General features: G+C 49.6%; 1 protein-coding gene across 11 annotated transcripts in view; it reads left to right on the top strand.

The window, feature by feature from the left end:
* nav2 (neuron navigator 2) overlaps positions 1-21795 on the top strand; it is a 603312-nt gene that overhangs the window by 402247 nt on the left and 179270 nt on the right. For all 11 annotated transcript variants that reach the window (XM_033038682.1, XM_033038683.1, XM_033038677.1 and 8 more), the window contains 3 exons: positions 3420-3532; positions 12661-12769; positions 15680-16069. In XM_033038682.1, the coding sequence (XP_032894573.1) occupies positions 3420-3532; positions 12661-12769; positions 15680-16069 (612 nt within the window). The remainder of the gene's footprint in view (positions 1-3419; positions 3533-12660; positions 12770-15679; positions 16070-21795) is intronic.

Below are 21795 nucleotides of genomic sequence, written 5' to 3'. Positions count from 1 at the left end.
GTACTGATTGGGGATGATCAGCCATGATCACATTGAATGGCGGTGCTGGCTCGAAGGGCCAAATGGCCTACTCCTGCACCTATTGTCTATTGTCTAAGATGTAGTCGGAGACAGGACCTTGACCTGGGAGACTGGTCGTGGTTTTGTAGCCATGTGGAAAATCTCCAGAGGACTTGGTGCATTGCGGCGAGTCCAACCCGGGTCAACAGGCCTGCGGTCCACAGCCCCTTCCATTAGCTGGAAACCATCTTGTTCAACTCCATTGTTTACAAAAAAAATAGTTCTTAAAGTTCAGCTTCAGTTCAGCATTAAAATGAAGATTCCCTTCACTTTACTGGGTCAGGAATTTGTCAGAATGAAGATAAAATGCAGTGAATTGCCCTTGAAATCGTTTATGCGGCTAGCGTGAAAGTTGAAGGAATGCAAAATTCCCTTTGCGGAATTATTGCCCTGTTGTGAAATTATTGGTATGGAGGTTATGGAGGTTTAACAACAGAAGTCATCATTTTTGCACAATTTGGGAATTGTTTATTCAGATCAAGATTGACATGAAATATGATTCCATGGGGACGATTTTCGTGATCCAGCGGTGATTTTTTAATATCAGGTTTGCTGTACATAGAAGTGTCACGTAGGCTTGTGCAGGAAGGAACTGCAGATGCCGGATTGCACCGAAGATAGACACAAAATGCTGGAGTGGGAAATGGAACTGAAATTAATACAATGAAACTGATATGGAATAGATTGGGTAAACGCACAGAGTCTCTTGCCCAGAGTAGGGGAATCGGGAACCAGGGGACATAGGTTTAAGGTGAAGGGTGGGGAGATTTAATAGGGATCTGAGGGGTAACTTTTTTCATACAAAGGGTGGTTGGTGGGTGTATGGAACGAGCTGCCAGAGGAGATAGTCGAGGCAGGGACTATTGCAACGTTTAAGAAACAATTAGACAGGTACATGGATAGGACGGGTTTGGAAGGATATGGGCCAAATGCAGGCAGGTGGGACCAGTGTGGATGGGGCATGTTAGTCATCGTGGGCAGGTTGGGCCAAAGGGCCTGTTCCCATGCTGTATCACTCTACGACTAATACCATGAGCATAAATTCAGCTTTTTGCTTTTGCTTCAAAATAAAGTTTACTTGTAGACACAAAATGCTGGAGTAACTCAGCGGGTGAGGCAGCATCTCTGGAGTGAAGGAACTAGGGTCTCGACCCAAAATGTTCCCCATTCCTTCTCTCCAGAGAAGCTGCCTCAACTGCTGAGTAACTCCAGCATTTTGTGTCTACCTTCGATTTAAACCAGCATCTGCAGTTCTTTCTTACACATTACTTGTCTTGGATGCATAACCATTATTGGTGAGGTCAGCATTTATTGTCCATCCTTGAGAAGGTGGAGGTGTGGAAGCTTAGAATCATTGATTCATGCATCGTGGAAACAGGCCCTTCGGCCCAACTTGCCCACACCGACCAACATGCCGCATCTACACTAGTCCTACCTGCCTGTGTTCGCCTCTTATCCCTCCAAACCTGTCCTATCCATGTACCTGTCTAATTGTTTCTTAAACATTGCGATAGTCCCTGCCTCGACTACCTGTTCCGTCAGCTCGTTCCATACACCCACCACCCTTTGTCTTGTTTACTTGCTGTTGTCCAAATGGTAAAGGCGATCCAACAGTGCTGTTGAGTGGGGAATGCCAGCGTTTGGACCCAGAATGACGAAAGAACAATTAGACATTCCTCGGTAGACAAAAATGCTGGAGAAACTCAGCGGGTGAGGCAGCATCTATGGAGCAAAGGAATAGGTGACGTTTCGGGTCGGGACCCTTCTTCAGACTGATGTTCTTCAGACCCTTCTTCAGACTTTAGACCCTTCTTCAGTCTGAGGAAGGGTCTCGACCCGAAACGTCACCTATTCCTTCGCTCCATAGATGCTGCCTCACCCGCTGAGTTTCTCCAGCAATTTTGTCTACCTTCGATTTCTCCAGCATCTGCAGTTCTTTCTTAAACATGAGATATTCCTCAATCAGGATGTTGCGTGTCACAGACAATAGACGACAGGTGCAGGAGTAGGCCATTCGGCCCTTCGAGCCAGCACCGCCATTCAAGGTGATCATGGCTGATCTTGGTGGAGCACCCATCCAAGTGTTGGGTTTCCAAAGACCTCCGGTCTTCCCCAGGAGGTAAGAGCGATGGTTTTGGGGAGGCACTGTTAAAAAGTAAAGCTTTAAGAAGATGTCCCAAGTTGCCCGTAATTTCCCTTGCCTGCAATCTCTTTGTAAGTGACCGAAACAAAACCCTTCCCTCCTGCCAAGACTACGTGCTGCTCCAATGGCTGTTGAGTTCTCACACGGTGAGTGGCCGATTTGGAGCGAATCCCAGTCCTCTCTGCAGCTGCCTGCCCTGGCCTCATTATCTTCTCTTCGCTGGCAAAGGCGGAGAGGCAAGTACTGTACCAGGGGAGATAAAACAGAAACAGCACGGAAATTGTCGAGCAACAGCGGGTAAGGCGGATCGCTAAGAGCCCACTCACAGTCGTCAGAAACACTGCAGATGCAAAATGAAACAGCTGCGCGAAAAAAATAAAAAGGGGACTGAAAGACAAAGTGAGAAGCAACTGGAATCAAAATACCATCAAGTGTGCGGGAAGGAACTGAAGATGCTGGTTTGCACCGAAGATAGACACAGAAAAGCTGGAGTAACTCAGCGGGACGATGTTGGGGAAGTCCAGAACAAGGGGTCACACAGTTTAAGGATAAGGGGGAAATCTTTTAGGACCGAGATGAGGAAAACTTTTTTCACACAGAGAGTGGTGAATCTCTGGAATTCTCTGCCACAGAGGGTAGTTGAGGCCACAGTCCATTGGCTATATTTAAAAGGGAGTTAGATGTGGCCCTTGTGGCTAAAGGGATCAGGGGGTATGGAGAGAAGGCAGGGATGGGATACTGAGTTGGATGATCAGCCATGATCATATTGAATGGCGGTGCTGGCTCGAAGGGCCGAATGGCCTACTTCTGCACCTATTTTCTATGTTTCTATGACAGGCAGTGTCTCTGGAGAAAAGGAATGGGATTGAGACCCTTCTTCATATATATGTATATATATATATATATATATCTGAGAGATAATATATAAATATAATCAACTTCTGTTAACAAAAGTCAAATACTCTGCATTATTAGGTGTTATTTTGAAATTGTATTGGTTTAATTTTTCAAGTGTAACATCTATTCAATCCATGGAGTGAAACGGAATGAATTGTAGGGTACCAGTGACTTTGCGTGCCGGCAAGAAACCCACCTCTGGTTCAGTGCATTTTTCTCTTTCTATACAATCACTTCATAAGGGACCGATCAATTATGCAGCGGGCTGCTCTACACTCCATTAAAGAAGGTTTATATTTGCACTGGGTTTGTTTTTTAGGTCACAGACAGACAATGAAGGAAATGTAATGACTGAATCCGGCGTTGCGGGATTGAACATGGATACCGTCCTCGACAGCAAAAACGGACAAGCCTGTATTGAAGAACTGCCTGGTATGTAAACCCAGCTTTAACACTAACCGAAAAGATGCCTTGTTATAAACTACGAAGCTTGTCAACGTACACTTGCATCTCTGTCGGGTGGACGCAGCCATGCGTATATTCCGTCTTAATGATATTTGACTCCAAGTGCCGTAACTTGGAGTCAGACTTCTACGTTCCACAGAAGATAGGCACAAAAATCTGGAGGCAGCTCAGCGGGTCAGGCAGCATCTCTGGAGAAAAGGAATATGTGACGTTTCGGGTAGGGACGCTTCTTCAGACTGAGAGTTAAGGGAGAGGGAAACTAGAGGGGTGGAAAGGAACACGGAACAAATGAATGAAGGGTTTGCAAAAGGGCAAATCAAAGCCTGCAACGAGGATCAAGGAAAGACGGAGGCCACAATGATACATTGTTGGCTGTCGGGAAGGTGAGAACGAGTGATACAGTGGAACTCAGCAGGACAACAATGAAACTAGTTCGACAACCGGGGTGGGGGAGGGATGGAGAGAGAGGGTTACTTGAAGTTAGAAAAATCAATATACTGCTGGGTTGTAACCGGGGATAGACACAAAAAGCTGGAGTAACTCAGCGGGACAGGCAGCATCTCTGGAGAGAAGGAACGGGTGACGTTTCGGTTCGAGACCATTCTTCAGACTGGTTATGGATAAGGGAAACGAGAGATATAGTCGGTGATGTGGAGAGATAAAGAACAATGAATGAAAGATATGCAGAAAAGTAACGATGAGAAAGGAAACAGGCCGTTGTCAGCTGTTTGTTGGGTGTAAACGAGAAGCTGGTGCGACTTGGGTGGGGGAGGGATGGAGAGAGAGGGAATGCCGGGGCTACCTGATGTGAGAGACATAAATATTCATACCGCTGGGCTGTAAGTTACCCAAGCGAAATATGAGATGCTGTTCCTCCAATTTGTGTTTGGCCTCGCTCTCACAGTACATTTGGACAAAAAAGACGTTGACAAATGCGACATGATTGATGTAGATTTTTTTACAGTTTTTTTTACTGTTCTCATAAGCGTATTGGATTTTGTGCTGCCTTACCCTGAACATAATCAGTGTAAGTATTCTCCTGATCCTTTCTCACACTGATTGTGTAAAGTCAAAGATTTCAATCTTGTGTTGGCAAGTTCACAGCGTAAGCCCGGACAATTTTTAGAAATGCTTTTCTTTGACAATAGACAATAGACAATAGGTGCAGGAGGAGGCCATTCAGCCCTTCGAGCCAGCACCGCCATTCAATGTGATCATGGCTGATCATCCCCAATCGGTACCCCGTTCGTGCCTTCTCCCCATATCCCCTGACTCCGCTATCTTTAAGAGCCCTATCTAGCTCTCTCTTGAAAGCATCCAGAGAACCTGCCTCCACCGCCCTCTGAGGCAGAGAATTCCACACTCACCACTCTCTGTGAGAAAAAGTGTTTCCTCGTCTCCGTTCTAAATGGCTTACTCCTTATTCTTAAGCTGTGGCCCCTGGTTCTGGACTCCCCCAACATCGGGAACAAGTTTCCTGCCTCTAACGTGTCCAAACCCTTAACAATCTTATATGTTTCAATGAGATACCCCCTCATCCTTCTAAACTCCTGAGTGCATTTGTGTATTCCTCTTTGTCATTTCAGTTACAGTTTAGTTTATTGTCACTTGTACCGAGATACAGTGGAAAACCTTTGGTGCGGAAAGACAATACATGATTACAATCGAGCCGCTTACAGTGTATAGATACATGACAAGGGAATAACGTTTAGTGCAAGGTAAAGCCAGCAAAGTCCGATCAAGGATAGTCCGAGGGTCACCAGTGAGGTAGATAGTAGTTTAACATTGCTCTCTGGTTGGGGTAGGATGATTCATTTGCCTGATAACAGCTGGGAGGAATCTGTCCCTGAATCTGGGGGTATGCGTTTGTACTTTTTGCCTGCTGGGAGAGGGGAGAAGAGGGAGTGTCCATTCTTTGCTCTGAACTAATTCTATAAGCAAGCCCTTTTTCTGATTTCCCCAAAATATTCTCGTTTGGACAACTGCCACAGTCCTTCGGGGAACTAGAATGAGAGCGCTGTGTTTGAGTATCAATACTTGCTGCGTTGCGCAGGCGTGCGTTGGCATTTGCCAGGACTCGCACCCCCCCTTACCAAACCCTCTCCCCGAGGCAACAGATTACCGACTGCAACACACAAAAGTTCGGCTGCAAAATCTCCCGCTGCGCTTGCGTTAAGCAATGGCTGATGATGCTGCCCGAGCTTCAATAGACAATAGACAACAGGTGCAGGAGTAGGCCATTAGGCCCTTCCAGCCAGCACCACCATTCAATGTGATCATTGCTGGCTCGAAGGGCCAAATGGCTTACTCCTGCACCTATTGTCTATTGTCTATTGAATCCGGGACTCTGGCACTGTACGGCAGCAGCCCTACCAGATAGACACAGAAAGCTGGAGTAACTCAGCAGGACAGGCAGCACCTCTGGAGAGAAGGAATGGGTGTAGTTTTGGGTCGAGACCCTTCTTCCGACGAGAGATCTACCATATGCGCCATTCAATTATTGATCATCAATACTGATTTTTCATTGATTTATGTGCTGCATTGATTTATTTAATTTTAATTGAATTGCAAAATGTTGCCCCTTGGTTCTTTCTCATTTAGCATTTCGAGTGTTGCCAGTGGATCCGCTTCTTTGCCCTTGCAGGGAGGGGATTTGTATGCTACTGTCGGCTTTGTCAGAAGCTGAGGGTTTATAATGGGTACTTGACAAGGCCTTCAGTTGTGTCGTGTTTTGTTTTCTCCCGCTGCCTTTGTCAACTCCGATTCAAAGGGGAACCCTCCCCCTCTTCACTTTGGCTTCGACAACAGCTCGTTTGGAGTGGTGGAGGGGAAAGGGCTTCAGTAACATGCCCGTGGTTGATGTCAGCAAAACAAACAAAACACTAACCAAGCCAGTGCTTAGTGTTGGATCCCTCTCCTTCCACAGCCAGTTGATTTCATGACTCTAGTGATACTAAATCCATGAGTGGGTAACTGATTTTTAATGTTTTAGTAGTATTGTGTGGCGATTTTTATCAGAAGTGACTTTAAACTGGAAAGTTACAAATCCAACTATATTCTGGACACTTCAGTAACGAACCTCAACACCATCCAAACTTCACAACAAAGTCATTGCAGTGCTCATTAAGTTTAATTTAGTTTAGAGATACGTCGCAGAAACAGGCCCTTCGGCCCACCGAGTCCGCACCGACCAGCGATCCCCGCGCACTAACACTATCCTACACACGCACACACTAGGGACAATTTACAATTTTACCAAGGCCATCAGCCGACAAACCTCTAAGTCTTTGGCGTGTGGGAGGAAACCGGATCCCCCGGGGAAAACCCACGCAGGTCACGGGGCGGTTGGCATAAACTCTGTACGGACAGCATTCGCAGTCAGGATCGAACCTGGGTCTCTGGCGCTGTGAGGCAGCAACTCTACCGCTGCGCCACCGTGCCACATTTATTTTGGTTATTTTCAATTGAGAAGAAACTCTACAAGAAGCGTTTAACGGAAGCGAACATAATAATATTTGATAAGTCGCGACCAGTGTATTGTCATCTGCAAATTAAGATGCTCTTTCAGAAATTCTACATAAATTTTGCTTTTATTTCCGTTCATCTTTGACGATCCAATGAATACAAAATTGTAATTCTCCTCCACTTCCTGTGGCACTGATTTCTAGTTGAAGTTGTTCTTGCCTAAATGAACACATGCCATGACTATGTTTTCAATGTGCTAGGCTGGGTAATACTTCCCACAAGCTAAAATACGCTTGACTCTAAAACCTACCCAGTAAAACGCTCAGATCCAGTGTGATTGGGAAAACAAACTGCTCCATTAATCTATGCGCTCTTCCTGACGATAGGAATTTAATTCTGCAAGAGAGAAAAAAATATTTTCAGTCTCCCGCTCCCTGTGGATGTAAGGTGGGGGTTGGAGCTGGGGAAAGTTGGAATGTGGCTGTTGTTGCTTCAATAGAGCAGGGATTCAACGCATTAAAGGTAGTGAATGGATGTTCTGTAGTCTGGACTGTGCCCAGCCCGTATTGTGTCGTTCTCTAGCTGTTTGTGCCATGGCAGGCTTTGGAAAAAGACAAATACAAGTGCGATAAAGGGAAACACCAGATGCATATTAAGCGGCGTGGCGACTCAAAGCAGGGCTCAGTCACGACCAGAAGTTTTGTCAATAAGTTGTCCCCCTTGTCCAAAAGCACAACGGGCATCTATTTACCATCAGTCACTTTGAACGGCAGCGGAAAGAAAACGGGGAAAGAGAGACCAATCACTTCCAAGCAAAGTGGGCAGACCCAGCTGAAAGAATTGCTGCCGTCTTGAGCTAGAACTGGAGGCTGTGGAGAAAGATCGTGCCTGCATTATGAACAGCAACGCCCGATAGGACTCGTACCGGCCGCTGAGGCACAGTCAGTGCAGTTTGCTTGGCGTTCAGCAGTTTTAAGTCTCTACCCCTCAAGTTGCAGTGACCACCGTTCAACTTGGATGAGTGATCAGAACAAAGAAGAGAATCTCAAGATAGAGGCAAAGTGCTGGAGCGACTCACCGGGTCAGGCAGCATCTCCGGAGTGAAAGGATTCGGGTCGGGACCCTTCTTCAGACTGGTATTGTCCTCCTGAGAATGGATCGAGCCAATGATGCAAGTCGCTTTCATCTGTCTAAAAACGCTAACGTGTTTGGGGCCAAAACCAGAAGCAGCCCTCTGCTAACTTGGAGTTACAGCCACCCCAAGAAAGAATCAAGACCCCACCACAGACCGAGCGGGGGAGTAACGGGGAAGTCCCCATCGTCTTCCGCGGAGCTGAGCCCGCCCAAGGTTTCGAGGAAGCCGCTGGGGTTGGAGAAGGGGCAGGGCAGGGCGGTGTCCCGAGCGAGCAGGATTCCCGCGTCGTGTGGACCGAAAGGCCGGGCGCAGGAGCAGCGGAGCACGCCGGGGTTGAGCCGGACCGCTCGAGGGAGGCACGTGCCCGCGGGCGGAAGCGGCGAGATGCGCCAGGTGCACGTGCATCACACCTGCGTGTGGGAAGGCATCGCCCAAGTCAACGAGCAGACTCTGCTGACAATGCTGGACGTGTACCAGAACCTCAACCGTGAGTAGGCTGCCGCTGGGAACCCGAGCCAGACCCCGCATCTGCTGTGCCGACCAAAACCGTTTGGTCAAAAAAACGATCAGCGCTTGTTTCTGTTCAAGGAAGAACTGCAGGTGCTGGAAAAATCGAAGGTGGACAAAAAATGCTGGAGGAACTCAGCGGGGGAGGCAGTGTATGGAGCGAAGGAATAGGTGATGTTTCGGGTTGAGACCCTTCTGAAGGAAATAGGCGACGTTTCGGATCGAGACCCGAAGGGTCTCGGCCCGAAACGTCGCCTATTTCCTTCGCTCCATAGATGCTGCCTCACTCGCTGAAGGGTCTCAACCCGAAACGTCACCTATTCCTTCTTCAGAAGGGTTTCTTCAGAAGGGTCATCTATGGAGCGAAGGAATAGGTGACGTTTCAGGTCGAGACCCTAACGTCACCTATTCCTTCTTCAGAAGGGTCTCGACCTGAAACGTCACCTATTCCTTCGCTCCACAGATGCTGCCTCACCCGCTGAGTTTCTCCAGCATTTTTGTCTTCCTAGCATTTGTTTCTGCAGACGGGTTTACAACTGCAGAGATTAAAATTGTATGATTCCTGGTTCTTGCTCCTCCAAAATATTCCGAATGGGATTTAAACTGGGGGTGGGTAGATGTAGCCCAGTCCGTCACACATTCTAGTCTTGCGGAGGCAATGCGGAGAGGGCAGGAGAATTGGGTTGAGATAGATCTAGGATTAGAGGTCATAGCCTCAGAATCAAAGGACATTCCTTTAAGAAGCAGATGAGGAGGAATTTCTTTAGTCGGAGGGTGGTGAATCTGTGGAACTCTTTGCCACAGAAGGCTGTGGAGGTCGTCAATGGATATTTTTAAGGCAGAGATAGATAGATTCTTGATTAGTACGGGGAGAAGGCAGGAGAATGGGGTTAGGAAGGCGAATTAGATCAGCCATGATTGAATGGCAGAGTAGACTTGATGGGCCGAATGGCCTAATTCTGTTCTTATCACTTATGACCTTATGACCATGATTGAATGGCGGAATATACCCGATGGGCCGAATGGCCTAATTCTGCTCCTAGAACTCTGACTCCATCTGCACTTCACGCTGCCTCAGAAAAGCAGCCAACATAATCAAAGTCTGGTCCCACCCCGGCCATTCCTTTTTCTCCCCGCTCCCGTCCGGCAGAAGGTACAGGAGCTTGAAAGCGCGCACCACTAGACTCAGGAACAGCTTCTTCCCCTCTGTTATCAGGCTTCTGAATGGTCCTTCCATAAGCTAGGTGTTGGTTTGGAGCCCTTGTAATACTAAAGGCCTCACACCATGTCAGGTTATACACTGTTTATTTAGAATAAACAACTACAAGCTCTCACTTGAGAGTTCACTTCAGACTGCCGAGTGTAATAGACCGTGACGCTAATAAGCTAGTGGGCGTAACTACAAAAGCATGACTCATAACATGAGCCACTGATCTACATCCCCCCTCTTAAAGAATCAATAACACAACTAAGCAAAGCAAAATCACAACCGATATATGTAAAGTCAAACATAGAAAATAGGTGCAGGAGTAGGCCATTCGGCCCTTCGAGCCTGCACTGCCATTCAATGTGATCATGGCTGATCATCCAACTCAGTATCCCGTACCTGCCTTCTCTCCATACCCCCTGATCCCTTTAGCCACAAGGGCCACATCTAACCCCCTCTTAAATATAGCCAATGAACTGGCCTCAACTACCTTCTGTGGCAGAGAATTCCACAGATTCACCACTCTCTGTGTGAAAAAAAAATGTTCTCATCTCGGTGCGAAAAAAAATCCCCTTTATCCTTAAACTGTGACCCCCTTGTTCTGGACTTCCCCAACATCGGGAACAATCTTCCTGCATCTAGCCTGTCCAAACCCTTAACATAGTCTGGATACTTCACGACCGGCCTGCTAACACGACCAGCAAGAGGCCATCTCCATTCCTCATCTCTGGGGACAGAGTTGGTGATTTCACCACCGTGGGGGGGGTGGACCAACACCACTGGGGTCGAAGCAGGAGACTGTGGTGCAGGTAAATATGGGACAGACAGAGGAACTGTCGCAGGCATGGATTGTTGTGCTGGCAAGAGCATGCGAGGGCCACCAGATGCAGATTGAAATGAACTTGTCTGATCCAGATAATAAGGCTCCTTCACAGGCAGAAGATGTTGTTTGTTGCGTGGGTAGGTGTCGCCATCGACTCTAACAATGTACGAGTGTGGTACTGTCCGGTTCACCTCTACCCCATTGTGGACATTGGACTTTGTCTCTGGAACTGATGCGCTACAATGCTGATAACCATATTCTGCACTCTGTATTCTTCCCCTTTGCTTGACCTATTGCACAAGTGTTTGACTTAGTCATAGAGTAATACAGTGTGGAAACAGGCTCTTTGGCCCAAGTCGCCCACACTGGCCAACAATGTCCCAGCTACACTAGTCCCACTTGTCTGCACTTGGTCCATATCCCTCCAAACCTGTCCCATACATATACCTGTGTTCAAGAAGGAACTGCAGATGCTGGAAGATCGAAGGTACACAAAATTGCTGGAGAAACTCAGCGGGTGCAGCAGCATCTATGGAGCGAAGGAAATAGGCGACGTCTGAAGAAGGGTTTCGGCCCGAAACGTTGCCTATTTCCTTCGCTCCACAGATGCTGCTGCACCCGCTGAGTTTCTCCAGCAATTTTGTGTCCCATACATATACCTGCCTAACTGTTTCTTAAACGATGGGATAGTCCCAGCCTCAACTACCTCCTCTGGCAGCTTGTTCCATACACCCACCACCCTCTGTGTGAAAAAGTTACCTCAGATTCCAATTAAACCTTTTCCCCTTCACCTTGATTATATGGTATATATGAACTGTTTGGATGGCACGCAAAGCAAAGCTTTTCAGTGTACCCGCCTAACAAGTGCAGTTCTCCTGTTTTGAAACACACATGAACATGTACAGGAACATGATAGTGAATTTCTCTCGAGTCCCGTTGAATTTTTAGTTTTCCCCAGAGGGCAGCACGGTGGCGCAGCGGCAGTTGATGCCTTACAGCGGCAGAGATCCGGGTGCTGTCTGTACGGAGTTTGCACGTTCTCCCCGTGACCTGCGTAGGTTTTCTCCGTGATCTTCGGTTTTCTCCCACACTCCAATGACGTACAGGTTTGTCGGTTAATTGGCTTGGCACAAGTATAAATTGTCCCTAGTGTGTGTCGGATAGTGCTAGTGTTTGGGGGAATGTTGGTCGGCCTGGACTCGATGGGCCGAAGGGCCTGTTCCCGCACTGTATCTCTAAACTAAACTGATCATTTTGAAACATGGTCAAATGAATGGTAATAGTATTTCTGGAAGACACTGCACACACAAAAAGAATCCAACAATATAAAGGTTCATCTTGCCGTTTGTGGCAGTGCTTATAAAACAAAAATTCTGAAATAAAATATCCGGATAAAATATTGTTTATGAGGTTTAATTTTGGAAACCAACAGCAACCTTTGTGTAAGTCTCCAGTTCCTTCCTAAAAGCCCTGTCCCACGGTACGAGTTCATTCCAAGAGCTCTCCCGATTTTGACCTGATTCAAAATCGGATATTTACAGTAATGGCCACTCGTCAGTACTCGGGGCTCTCGTGGACATTTTTCAACATGTTGAAAAATCTTCACAAGTCTTCCCGTGCTTACCTGCCGTTAGCGAGTCTTCCCGAGTACCTGCCGTTAGCGCTACGAGCCGCAAAGAGACGTCCCCGAGCTCCGACGTACCCGCTACGTACATTCTCCGTGCTTACCACGAGTTTGATTTTTTTTAAACTCGGGAGAGCTCTTGGAATGAACTCGTACCGTGGGACAGGGCTATAACAATTGCATTTCTCATGCTTTGAAACGCACTTGGAGTTGAACCCTAATGGCATGAAAATGTAAAGGAACATGAAAGTGAATTTCTCTCGAGTCTCGTTGAATTTTTATTTTCAGTCGAGCTGGCAGGACTAAATGTCAAATGTCAATTCTGCTTCCACAGGGGAGGACCCAGAGACTCGCAGGCTACGGACCGTCAAGAACATCGCCGACCTTCGCCAGAACCTGGAGGAGACGATGTCCAGTCTACGAGGGACACAAATCACCCATAGGTACCAAATCCACGCAGTTTTACAGCCCAGCGGTATGGACATTAATGTGCAGGAAAGAACTGCAGATAGACACAAAATGCTGGAGAAACTCAGCGGGTGATGCAGCATCTATGGAGAGAAGGAATTGGCGGCAGAAATATCGCCTATTCCTTCTCTCCATAGATGCTCCCTCACCCGCTGAGTTTCTCCAGCATTTTGTGTCTACCTTCGCTTTTACCAGCATTTGCAGTTCTTTCTTATAGAACTGCAGATGCTGGTTTAAGTCGAAGACAGACTGAAGTGGGTCTCGGCCCGAAACCGTCACTCATTCCTTCTATCCATAGATGTTACCTGTCGCGCTGAGTTACTCCAGCTTTGTGTGTCCGCTTTCGGTATGAATATTGATTTCTCCAACTTCAAGTAACCCTTGCACCCCCTCTCTCTCCATCCCTCCCCCACCCAAGTCGATGTACTAAGTTCAAAGTCGTCTTGTTGAGTCTCATTGTCAGTAACTTGTCTCCAGAGGTTTCCGTTCAGGTTTCCTAAGTGGGACAGGGGCGTTACTCCAACTTTCTGCGTCTATCTTCGGTGTAGACCAGTATCTGCGCATGCAGTCCGTCCTACAAGCCCATCTCTCCGACAGAGGATTTGATCAAAGTCACGTCCCCTCTCTTGGCTTCCCACGGTTCTGAAGCAAACAGCAAGCAGAACACTCCAACTGTGAATCTGATTACATCAGCGATTCTCTTCTGGAGCGTTGCCCTCTATGGATCAAAAGCAACTCTTCTCTCTCAAGCAAAGGGAGCAATAGAAATGGTGTAAATGCTGCAATGCCTCAAGAGGCTTGACATCAGTATTGTCAGTAGACCTTTCAACTGAAACGTAAGCATCTGACATGAAAAGGTTTGGAACTTAAAAGCTGTTCAGGGAAAAGGCACAAAATGCCAGATTAGATGCCTCGGAAGAAACTGCAGATGCTGGTAGACACACATAGCTGGAGTTACTCAGCGGGACAGGCAGCATCTCTGGAGAGATGGAATGGATGACGTTTCGGGTCGGAAGAAGTGACTCGACCAGAAGCGTCACCCATTCCTTCTCTCCAGAGATGCTGCCCGTCCCGCTGAGTTACTCCAGCTATTTGTGTCTACCTGATCGTTGGTCTTAGATACATAGATACATAGACAATAGGCGCAGGAGGAGGCCATTCGGCCCTTCGAGCCAGCACCGCCATTCAATGTGATCATGGCTGATCATCCACAATCTGTACCCCGTTCCTGCCTTCTCCCCATATCCCTTGATTCCACTAGCCCTAAGAACTCTATCTAACTTTCTTTTGAATGCATCCAGTGAATCAGCCTCCACACCCTTCTGAGCCAGAGAATTCCGCAAATTCACCACTCTCTGTGAGAAAAAGTGTTTCCTCATCACCGTGTTAAATGGCTTACCCATTAATCTTAAACTGTGGCCCCTGGTTCTGGACTCCCCCAACATCGGGAATATGCTTCCTGCCTCTAGCATGTCCAAACTCTTAATAATTTTATATGTTTCAATAAGATTCCCTCTCATCCTTCTAAACTCCAGAGTGTACAAGCCCAGCCGCTCCATTCTATCATCATATGACAGTCCCGCCATCCCGGGAATTAACCTTGTAAATCAGGATTGAACCCGGGTCTCTGGCGCTGTAAGGCAGCAACTCTACCGCTGCGCCAGAGTGCCGGACAATGCTGGATAATTTGTATCTAATGTTGAAATGATCACCTTTGATGTTTAGTCATGTGGCTAAACCAAAAGAATATTTCTGATTTCAGACCATTTTTTGTTTTGGTCTCCTGGCTTGGAGTGATAGGTCCTCTGATGAGTTGTGAATAACCCGTCAGATTTGACCTGGTTACTGAGCTTTCCTGCTGAGCGGCACTTCCTGGATTATTCATGTTCTTCTCCTGAAATGTTCCTGCCGTGTTCTCTTTAATATCAAGATGGATTCTTTGCGCCTGTGGACTTCAGTTTTAGTTTAGAGAGATACAGCGTGGAAACTGGCCCTTCGGCCCACCGGGTCCGTGCTGACCAGCGATCCCCGTACATTAACACTATCCTACACCCACCAGGGACAATTTTTACATTTACCAAGCCAATTAACCTACAAACCTGCGCGTCTTTGGAGAGTGGGAGGAAACCGAAGATCTCGGAGACAAGATGCAGTGCCAGAGACCCAGGTTCGATCGCGACTACGGGCGCTGACTGTACGGAGTTTGTACGTTCTTCCCGTGACCTGCATGGGTTTTCTCCTTAGAGATTCTCCTTAGAGAAAATTGTCCAACTTCCAGCATAGTCGCTGGTGGACTCTTCAGAAGATACAAGGTACAAGATTTCCTTCACCATCATTACTTTTTTGCACATCTTTCATTCATTTGTTCTATATCTCTCTGTATCGATAAACAATAGGTGCAGGAGTAGGCCATTCGGCCCTACGCGCCAGCACCGCCATTCAATGTGATCATGGCTGATCATCCCCAATCAGTACCCCATAAAATGGTTGTTTAGATTGGGTTTTAGTTTAGAGCTACAGCGCGGAAACAGACCCTTCGACCCACTGAGTCCGCACCGACCAGCCATCACCCGCACACCAACACTACCCTACACGCATTAGTGACAATTTTACATTCATACCAAGCCGATTAACCTGCTAACAAGTACGTCTTTGGAGTGTGGGAGGAAATCGAAGATTCTCAGATAAATCTCACGCAGGTCACCGGGTGAACGTACAAATTCCTTACAGACAGCGCCTGTAGTCAGGATCGAACCCGGGTCTCTGGCGCGGTTCGTGGCGTAAGGCAGCAACTCTACCGCTGCGCCACCTGCACCATTTTAGCCCCAGTTTGATTTGCTCCATTTAAGTTTTATTGCATTCACCGCGTCTATTTCCCCTTCTAGCACGCTGGAGACCACATTCGACGGCAGCGTCACCACGGAGATCAGTGGCCGCAGTATACTCAGCATGACGGGGAGGCAGGCCCCGTTGTCGTGGCGACTGGGACAGTCCAGCCCCCGCCTCCAGGCAGGAGATGCGCCGTCGATGGGGAACGGCTACCCGGGGCGGGCCAACACCGGCCGTTACATCCACCCCGAGGCAGGCCGCTACATGTACGCCGCTCCTCTCCGGAGGCAGCTGGCCACGCGGAGCGGCAGCGGGTGTCACTCCGACGTCCCCGACAAGAGCGGCGATGAGATGGAGCTGGAGAGCGTCCACATGGATGTGGCCGGATACATGAGCGATGGGGATGTCCTGGGCAAGAACCTGCGGACCGACGACATTGCCAGCGGGTAAGGCACTTCCACTAAAACGTACACTTCCCGCTTTTTAGCTTCTTTTCGAATGAAGACACAAAATGCTGGTGTTAAGGGCCACCTGGCGACTGCCGGCGTCATATCAGTGTCGCCAAAAGATTTTGAACTTTCCAAAAATCCAGCAGCGACAAAAAAAATGTTGCGACGCTTGAAAAACACCGCGCGTCAAACGTCATCACGCCGCGCCACCACCACGTATTTTTCGGTGACCCTATACGTCAGTCAATGATGCCGGCAGTCGCCAAAACAATTGCCAAGTGGGACTGGCCCTTTACTCTGCAAGACAGGCAGCATCTCTGGAGAGAACGAATGGGTGACGTTTCGGATCGAGACCCTTCTTCAGACTGAGAGTCAGGGGAGAGGGAAAGTAGACATATGGAAGGGGACCTGTTCCTTCTCTCCAGAGATGCTGCTTGTTTCGTTGAGTTGCTTGGGCACTTTGAGGGCAAGGAGATGAAAATAGACATTTTTGTCAGGTTGGCACCTGGCTGTTTATACAGTTAAGCTTGATTGTCAAATATTTTGTTTGTAATATGAAAACCCTCCCATGCTCCAAAGGCACACAGGTTTGTAGGTTAATTGGCTTGTTATAAATGTAAGCTGTCCCTAGTGTGTGTAGGATAGTGTTAGTGTGCGGGGATCGCTGGACAGTACGGACTCGTTGGGCCGAAGGGCCTGTTTCTGCGCTGTATCTCTAAACTAAACTAAACTAAGATCATTCAGTAGACTGATAACATTGGGGATGAAGCTGTTCCTGAACCTGGTGGTACATGCTTTCAAGATTTTGGATCTTCTGCTCAATTGGAGTGGGGAGAAGAGGGAAAGTCTAGACGGTGAACTGTTTTTGATTATGTTGGCCGCTCTCCAGTGGCTGTTGTGAATTGCAAATGGAGTCGATGGAGGGGCAGGTTGGTTTGTGTGGCAACAAGGATCTGTAGATGCTGTGTTCAAGAAGGAACTGCAGATGCTGGAAAATCGAAGGTACACAAAAATGCTGGTGAAGCTCAGCGGGTGCAGCAGCATCTATGGAGCGAAGGAAATAGGGAAGGAACTGTAGATGCTGTTTTGCAGGGTCGACCTGGCAAGTGTAGCCATGGTATCCTCCACCACAACCTAGTCTGAAACGTCACCTATCCATGTTCTCCTGAGATGCTGTCTTACTTGCTGAGTTACTCCAGCACTTTGTGTCTTTTTTTAAAATAACAAACCAGCATCTGCAGTTCCTTGTATTTCTGGTCAATCTTGTATCACTTCCTGTATTGCCTTGATAGACTTCCTGTATTCCCATTCCCCTGTGTTTTTACTGGCAACAGTTTCATCTGGAGCAACAGTTAACACTAATGCAATGGCAACAGTTAAAACAATGGTCAGCTGCAGCTTCCGCACCCCGGCCACTCCCTCTTCTCCCCTCTCCCATCAGGCAAAAGGTATAGAAGTGTAAAAACGCACACCTCCAGATCCAGGGACAGTTGTTTTCCAGCTGTTATCAGGCAACTGAACCATCCTACCACAACCAGAGAGCAGTGCCGAACTGCTATCTACCTTATTGGTGATCCTCGGACTATCTTGGTCGGATTTTGGTGGCTTTATCTTGCACTAAACGTTATTCCCTTATCATGTATCTATACGCTGTGAATGGCTCGATTGTAATCTTGTAATCATGATTGGGGATGTTCAGCCATGATCACATTGAATGGCGGTGCTGGCTCGAAGGGCCGAATGGCTTATTCCTGCACCTATTGTCTATTGTCTTTCTGCTGACTGGAATACACGCAACAAAAAGCTTTTCACTGTACCTCAGTACACGTGACAATAAACTAATGGAACTGAACATCCCAACAGCATGAACATTGAATTCTCCAATGTTAGGTAAACTCTAACTAATTCCCCCCTCCCCCCACCCCCCCCCCTCCCCCCTAATCCCCTCCCTCTCCTGTGCATCACCTGGACTTCCACCTATTTCTCCCACCCCCCCCCCCCCCCCCCTAGCTTCCTGTCTATGGCGTCACAGTCCACAACTCTTCAAACCTGTCTCACGCCTTCTATTCTTATCTCTGGCCTTTGTTCCAACAATCTACAGAGATTTAAAGAACCCTCACCTGTGTTGACCTTTATCCTGCCACACTTTGTCCTGGCCCTCCCCGCTTCCATCTTCCCGCACCCCCCCCCCAAACAATCAGTCTGAAGAAAGGTACACAAAATTGCTGGGGAAACTCAGCGGGTGCAGCAGCATCTATGGAGCGAAGGAAATAGGCGACGTTTCGGGCCGAAACCCTTCTTCAGTCTGAAGAAGGGTTTGGGCCCGAAACGTCGCCTATTTCCTTCGCTCCATAGATGCTGCTGCACCCGCTGAGTTCCTCCAGCAATTTTGTGTACCTTCGATATTCCAGCATCTGCAGTTCCCTTTTGAACACTTTGTCTACTCCACTGCGATATCTCTTCAAGGTATGCCTACTTTGAAGAAGTTCTCCTCCTCTCTCCGGAGACAGTTTCACAACCTCCTCTCTAACTGCACACCTTCTGTGATCCCCCCTGCCCTCCAACTGTACGACCATACCCTTACCCAGACTCGATACCACAGCCACATCTGCTTCCTCGGGTCCTGCCTGCGCCTCCATCTCATACCCCACGGCTTCCAGCTCCAGTTCCCCACCTCCCAGTTCGGACCCCAACCGGACCATCGGTACCGACTGGCTATCCACCGGCATACCCAGCAATTCTCCAACCGGGCACTGAGATCCACCCTGGTTGCGATGCGCCGGCACCAACAGGACCTCACATCGACACTCCCTGGACTTCAGGCCTCACTAACCCAGACCTGCAACGGACCCCAGCTGTATTTCATCCGCCGGAAGATCCACCTCTTAAATAAAAAATTCCTGGCCTACCTCAATTCCACCAAGGACCTTAAACTATCCCGACTCCAGGCCGCTCCCGACGCCTACACTCCGCGACTCGACCGCTCGCAGACTCCGGGCCCCAACTCTGGCCCGCATCGCCTGCCCGAGTCCCGCGACGCCATCTTGGCCACTAGGAGCGACTTCCACACTCACCGGGACGCCGCCTTCACCGACCTCTACATCGATGCCGCCACCGACCCTCACCTGCCGACCGATGACGCCCAGCCTCCCAGCTTCAACGGTAACTTGGACTCGCTCCCCCTCGCCGATTCCTCCGACATCGCCACCTGACCCCAACTACCCGACAACGCCACCGGACCGGGGCTATCTCAACATGGCCGCCGCTACGCACCCGATTCATCTCGCCGCCGACCCGCCGACCATCCGCCCACCGGGACCACCCACGCATCGCCCGCGGACCCCGACTCAACCACCACTGGACTCCGACCATCGGGTCCGTTGACCTGCGCCGCTGGACTCCGACCATCGGGTCCGGTGACCCGCGCCACTCCACCCCCCTCCAGCAACCCACAGCCATCGCCTTACCTGGAGCCTGGACTCTGCACTGGGCCTGCAGCCTTCACGCTGCTTACTCCCACTCTCCTCGATTTAATTCCACCGGGTCCTAGCGCCCGTCTGCCCAGCCGTGCTAACCTCAGTGGCTGCTCCACTGACCCTCCCCCATCCCCCCCCAACCATGTCACACCCGCTCTTCCCCACCCACCTTACAGCCCTCTCTCCCCACCACCCCCTGACCACCCACCACCCCTCCAACACCCACAACCCCCCCCCCACACATCGCCCCGTCCCCAGTCTACCCACCTGCCTTCCTCTGGCCCCAACTCCCACCCCTGCCGGGTGTTCACCATCCCCCCCGACCTCCCCCTCTCCCCCACCCAACGGTCTGTCCTCAGCAGAGGTCTCACCTTTGTCCCCCTCCGTCCCCATCTCAATGAGTTCCGCGCCCACCATGACTTGGAGAGCTTCTACCGTCGTCTCTGCCTCACAGCGCACTTCCATGGGAAGGAGTCCTCGCCCCCTAATGATGACCCCTTTTCCCGTCTCCAACGCACCCCCTCCTCGTGGAACCCCCCTCAGAAAGTCCCGGCTCTGGAACTCTTCATTCAGAACTGCCGCCGCGACGTCAACCGCCTCAACTTCTCCACTCCCCTTTCTCACTCCAATCTTTCCCCCTCTGAACGCACTGCCATCGAATCACTCCGCACAAACCCAGACTGGGTCATCAAACCAGCCGACAAGGGAGGTGCCGTGGTAGTCTGGCGCGTCGATCTCTACAAAGCTGAGGCCACGCGCCAACTCTCGGACACCTCCTCCTACTTACCCTTGGACCATGACCCCACTGACGAGCACCAGGCCACCATTTCTAGCACCATCACCGACTTCATCAATTCCCACGCCCTACCTGACCAAGCCTCCAAACTCATCGTTCCCCAGCCCCGCACGGCCCGTTTTTACCTTCTCCCCAAAATCCACAAACCCGGCTCTCCCGGCAGACCCATTGTCTCTGCGTGTTCGTGCCCCACCGAACTCATCTCCACATACCTTGACTCCATCCTATCCCCCTTGGTCAAATCCCTCCCCACCTATGTTCTAGACACCTCAGACACTCTCCGCCGCCTCCACGCATTCCACTCTCTGGGCCCTCACCCCCTCATCTTCACCATGGATGTCCGGTCACTCTACACCTCCATCCCCCACCAGGATGGCCTCAGAGCCCTCCGGTTCTTCCTCGACCAGAGGAGCAACCTATACCCAGCCACTGACACTCTCCTCCGCTTAGCGGAGTTGGTCCTCACCCTCAATAACTTTACATTTGACTCCTCCCATTTCCTCCAAACACAAGGCGTAGCTATGGGCACACGCATGGGCCCCAGCTACGCCTGCCTCTTTGTCGGGTACGTTGAACAATCCTTGTTCAATACGTACCAGGGCCCCATCCCCGACCTCTACCTCCGCTACATTGACGACTGCTTTGGTGCCACCTCCTGCACCCACACACAACTGACTGACTTCATCCACTTCACCACCAACTTCCATCCGGCACTCCAATACACCTGGACGATTTCAGACACTTCCCTACCATTCCTTGACCTCACCATCTCCATCGCAGGGGACAGACTCCTGACCGACATACATTATAAACCCACTGACTCACATGGCTATCTGGACTACACGTCTTCCCACCCTGCCCCCTGCAAAGACTCCATCCCCTACTCCCAATTCCTCCGCCTACGCCGCATCTGTTCCCAGGATGAGACATTTCATACCAGGGCATCGGAAATGTCCTCGTTCTTCAGGGAACGGGGATTCCTCTCCGCCACCATAGATGAGGCTCACACCAGGGTCTCATCCATACCCCGTAACACTGCTCTCTCTCCCCATCCCCGCACACGCAACAAGGGCAGAGTCCCTCTGGTCCTCACCTTTCACCCCACCAGCCGGCAAATACAACACATAATCCTCCGCCATTTCCGCCACCTCCAACGTGACCCCACCACTCGCCACATCTTCCCATCTCCCCCCATGTCTGCCTTCCGCAAAGACCGCTCCCTCCGCAACTCCCTCGTCAATTCTTCACTTCCCTCCCGCACCACCCCCTCCCCGGGCACTTTCCGTTGCAACCGCAAGAAATGCAACACCTGTCCCTTCACCTCCCCCCTCGACTCCATTCAAGGTCCCAAGCAGTCGTTCCAGGTGCGACAAAGGTTCACCTGTATCTCCTCCAACCTCATCTACTGCATCCGCTGCTCTAGATGTCAGCTGATTTACATCGGTGAGACC

The sequence above is a fragment of the Amblyraja radiata genome, chromosome 20 (assembly GCF_010909765.2).
Source record: "Amblyraja radiata isolate CabotCenter1 chromosome 20, sAmbRad1.1.pri, whole genome shotgun sequence".
NCBI classification, from domain to species: domain Eukaryota; kingdom Metazoa; phylum Chordata; class Chondrichthyes; order Rajiformes; family Rajidae; genus Amblyraja; species Amblyraja radiata.
This window is presented reverse-complemented; position numbering and strand designations above follow the sequence as displayed.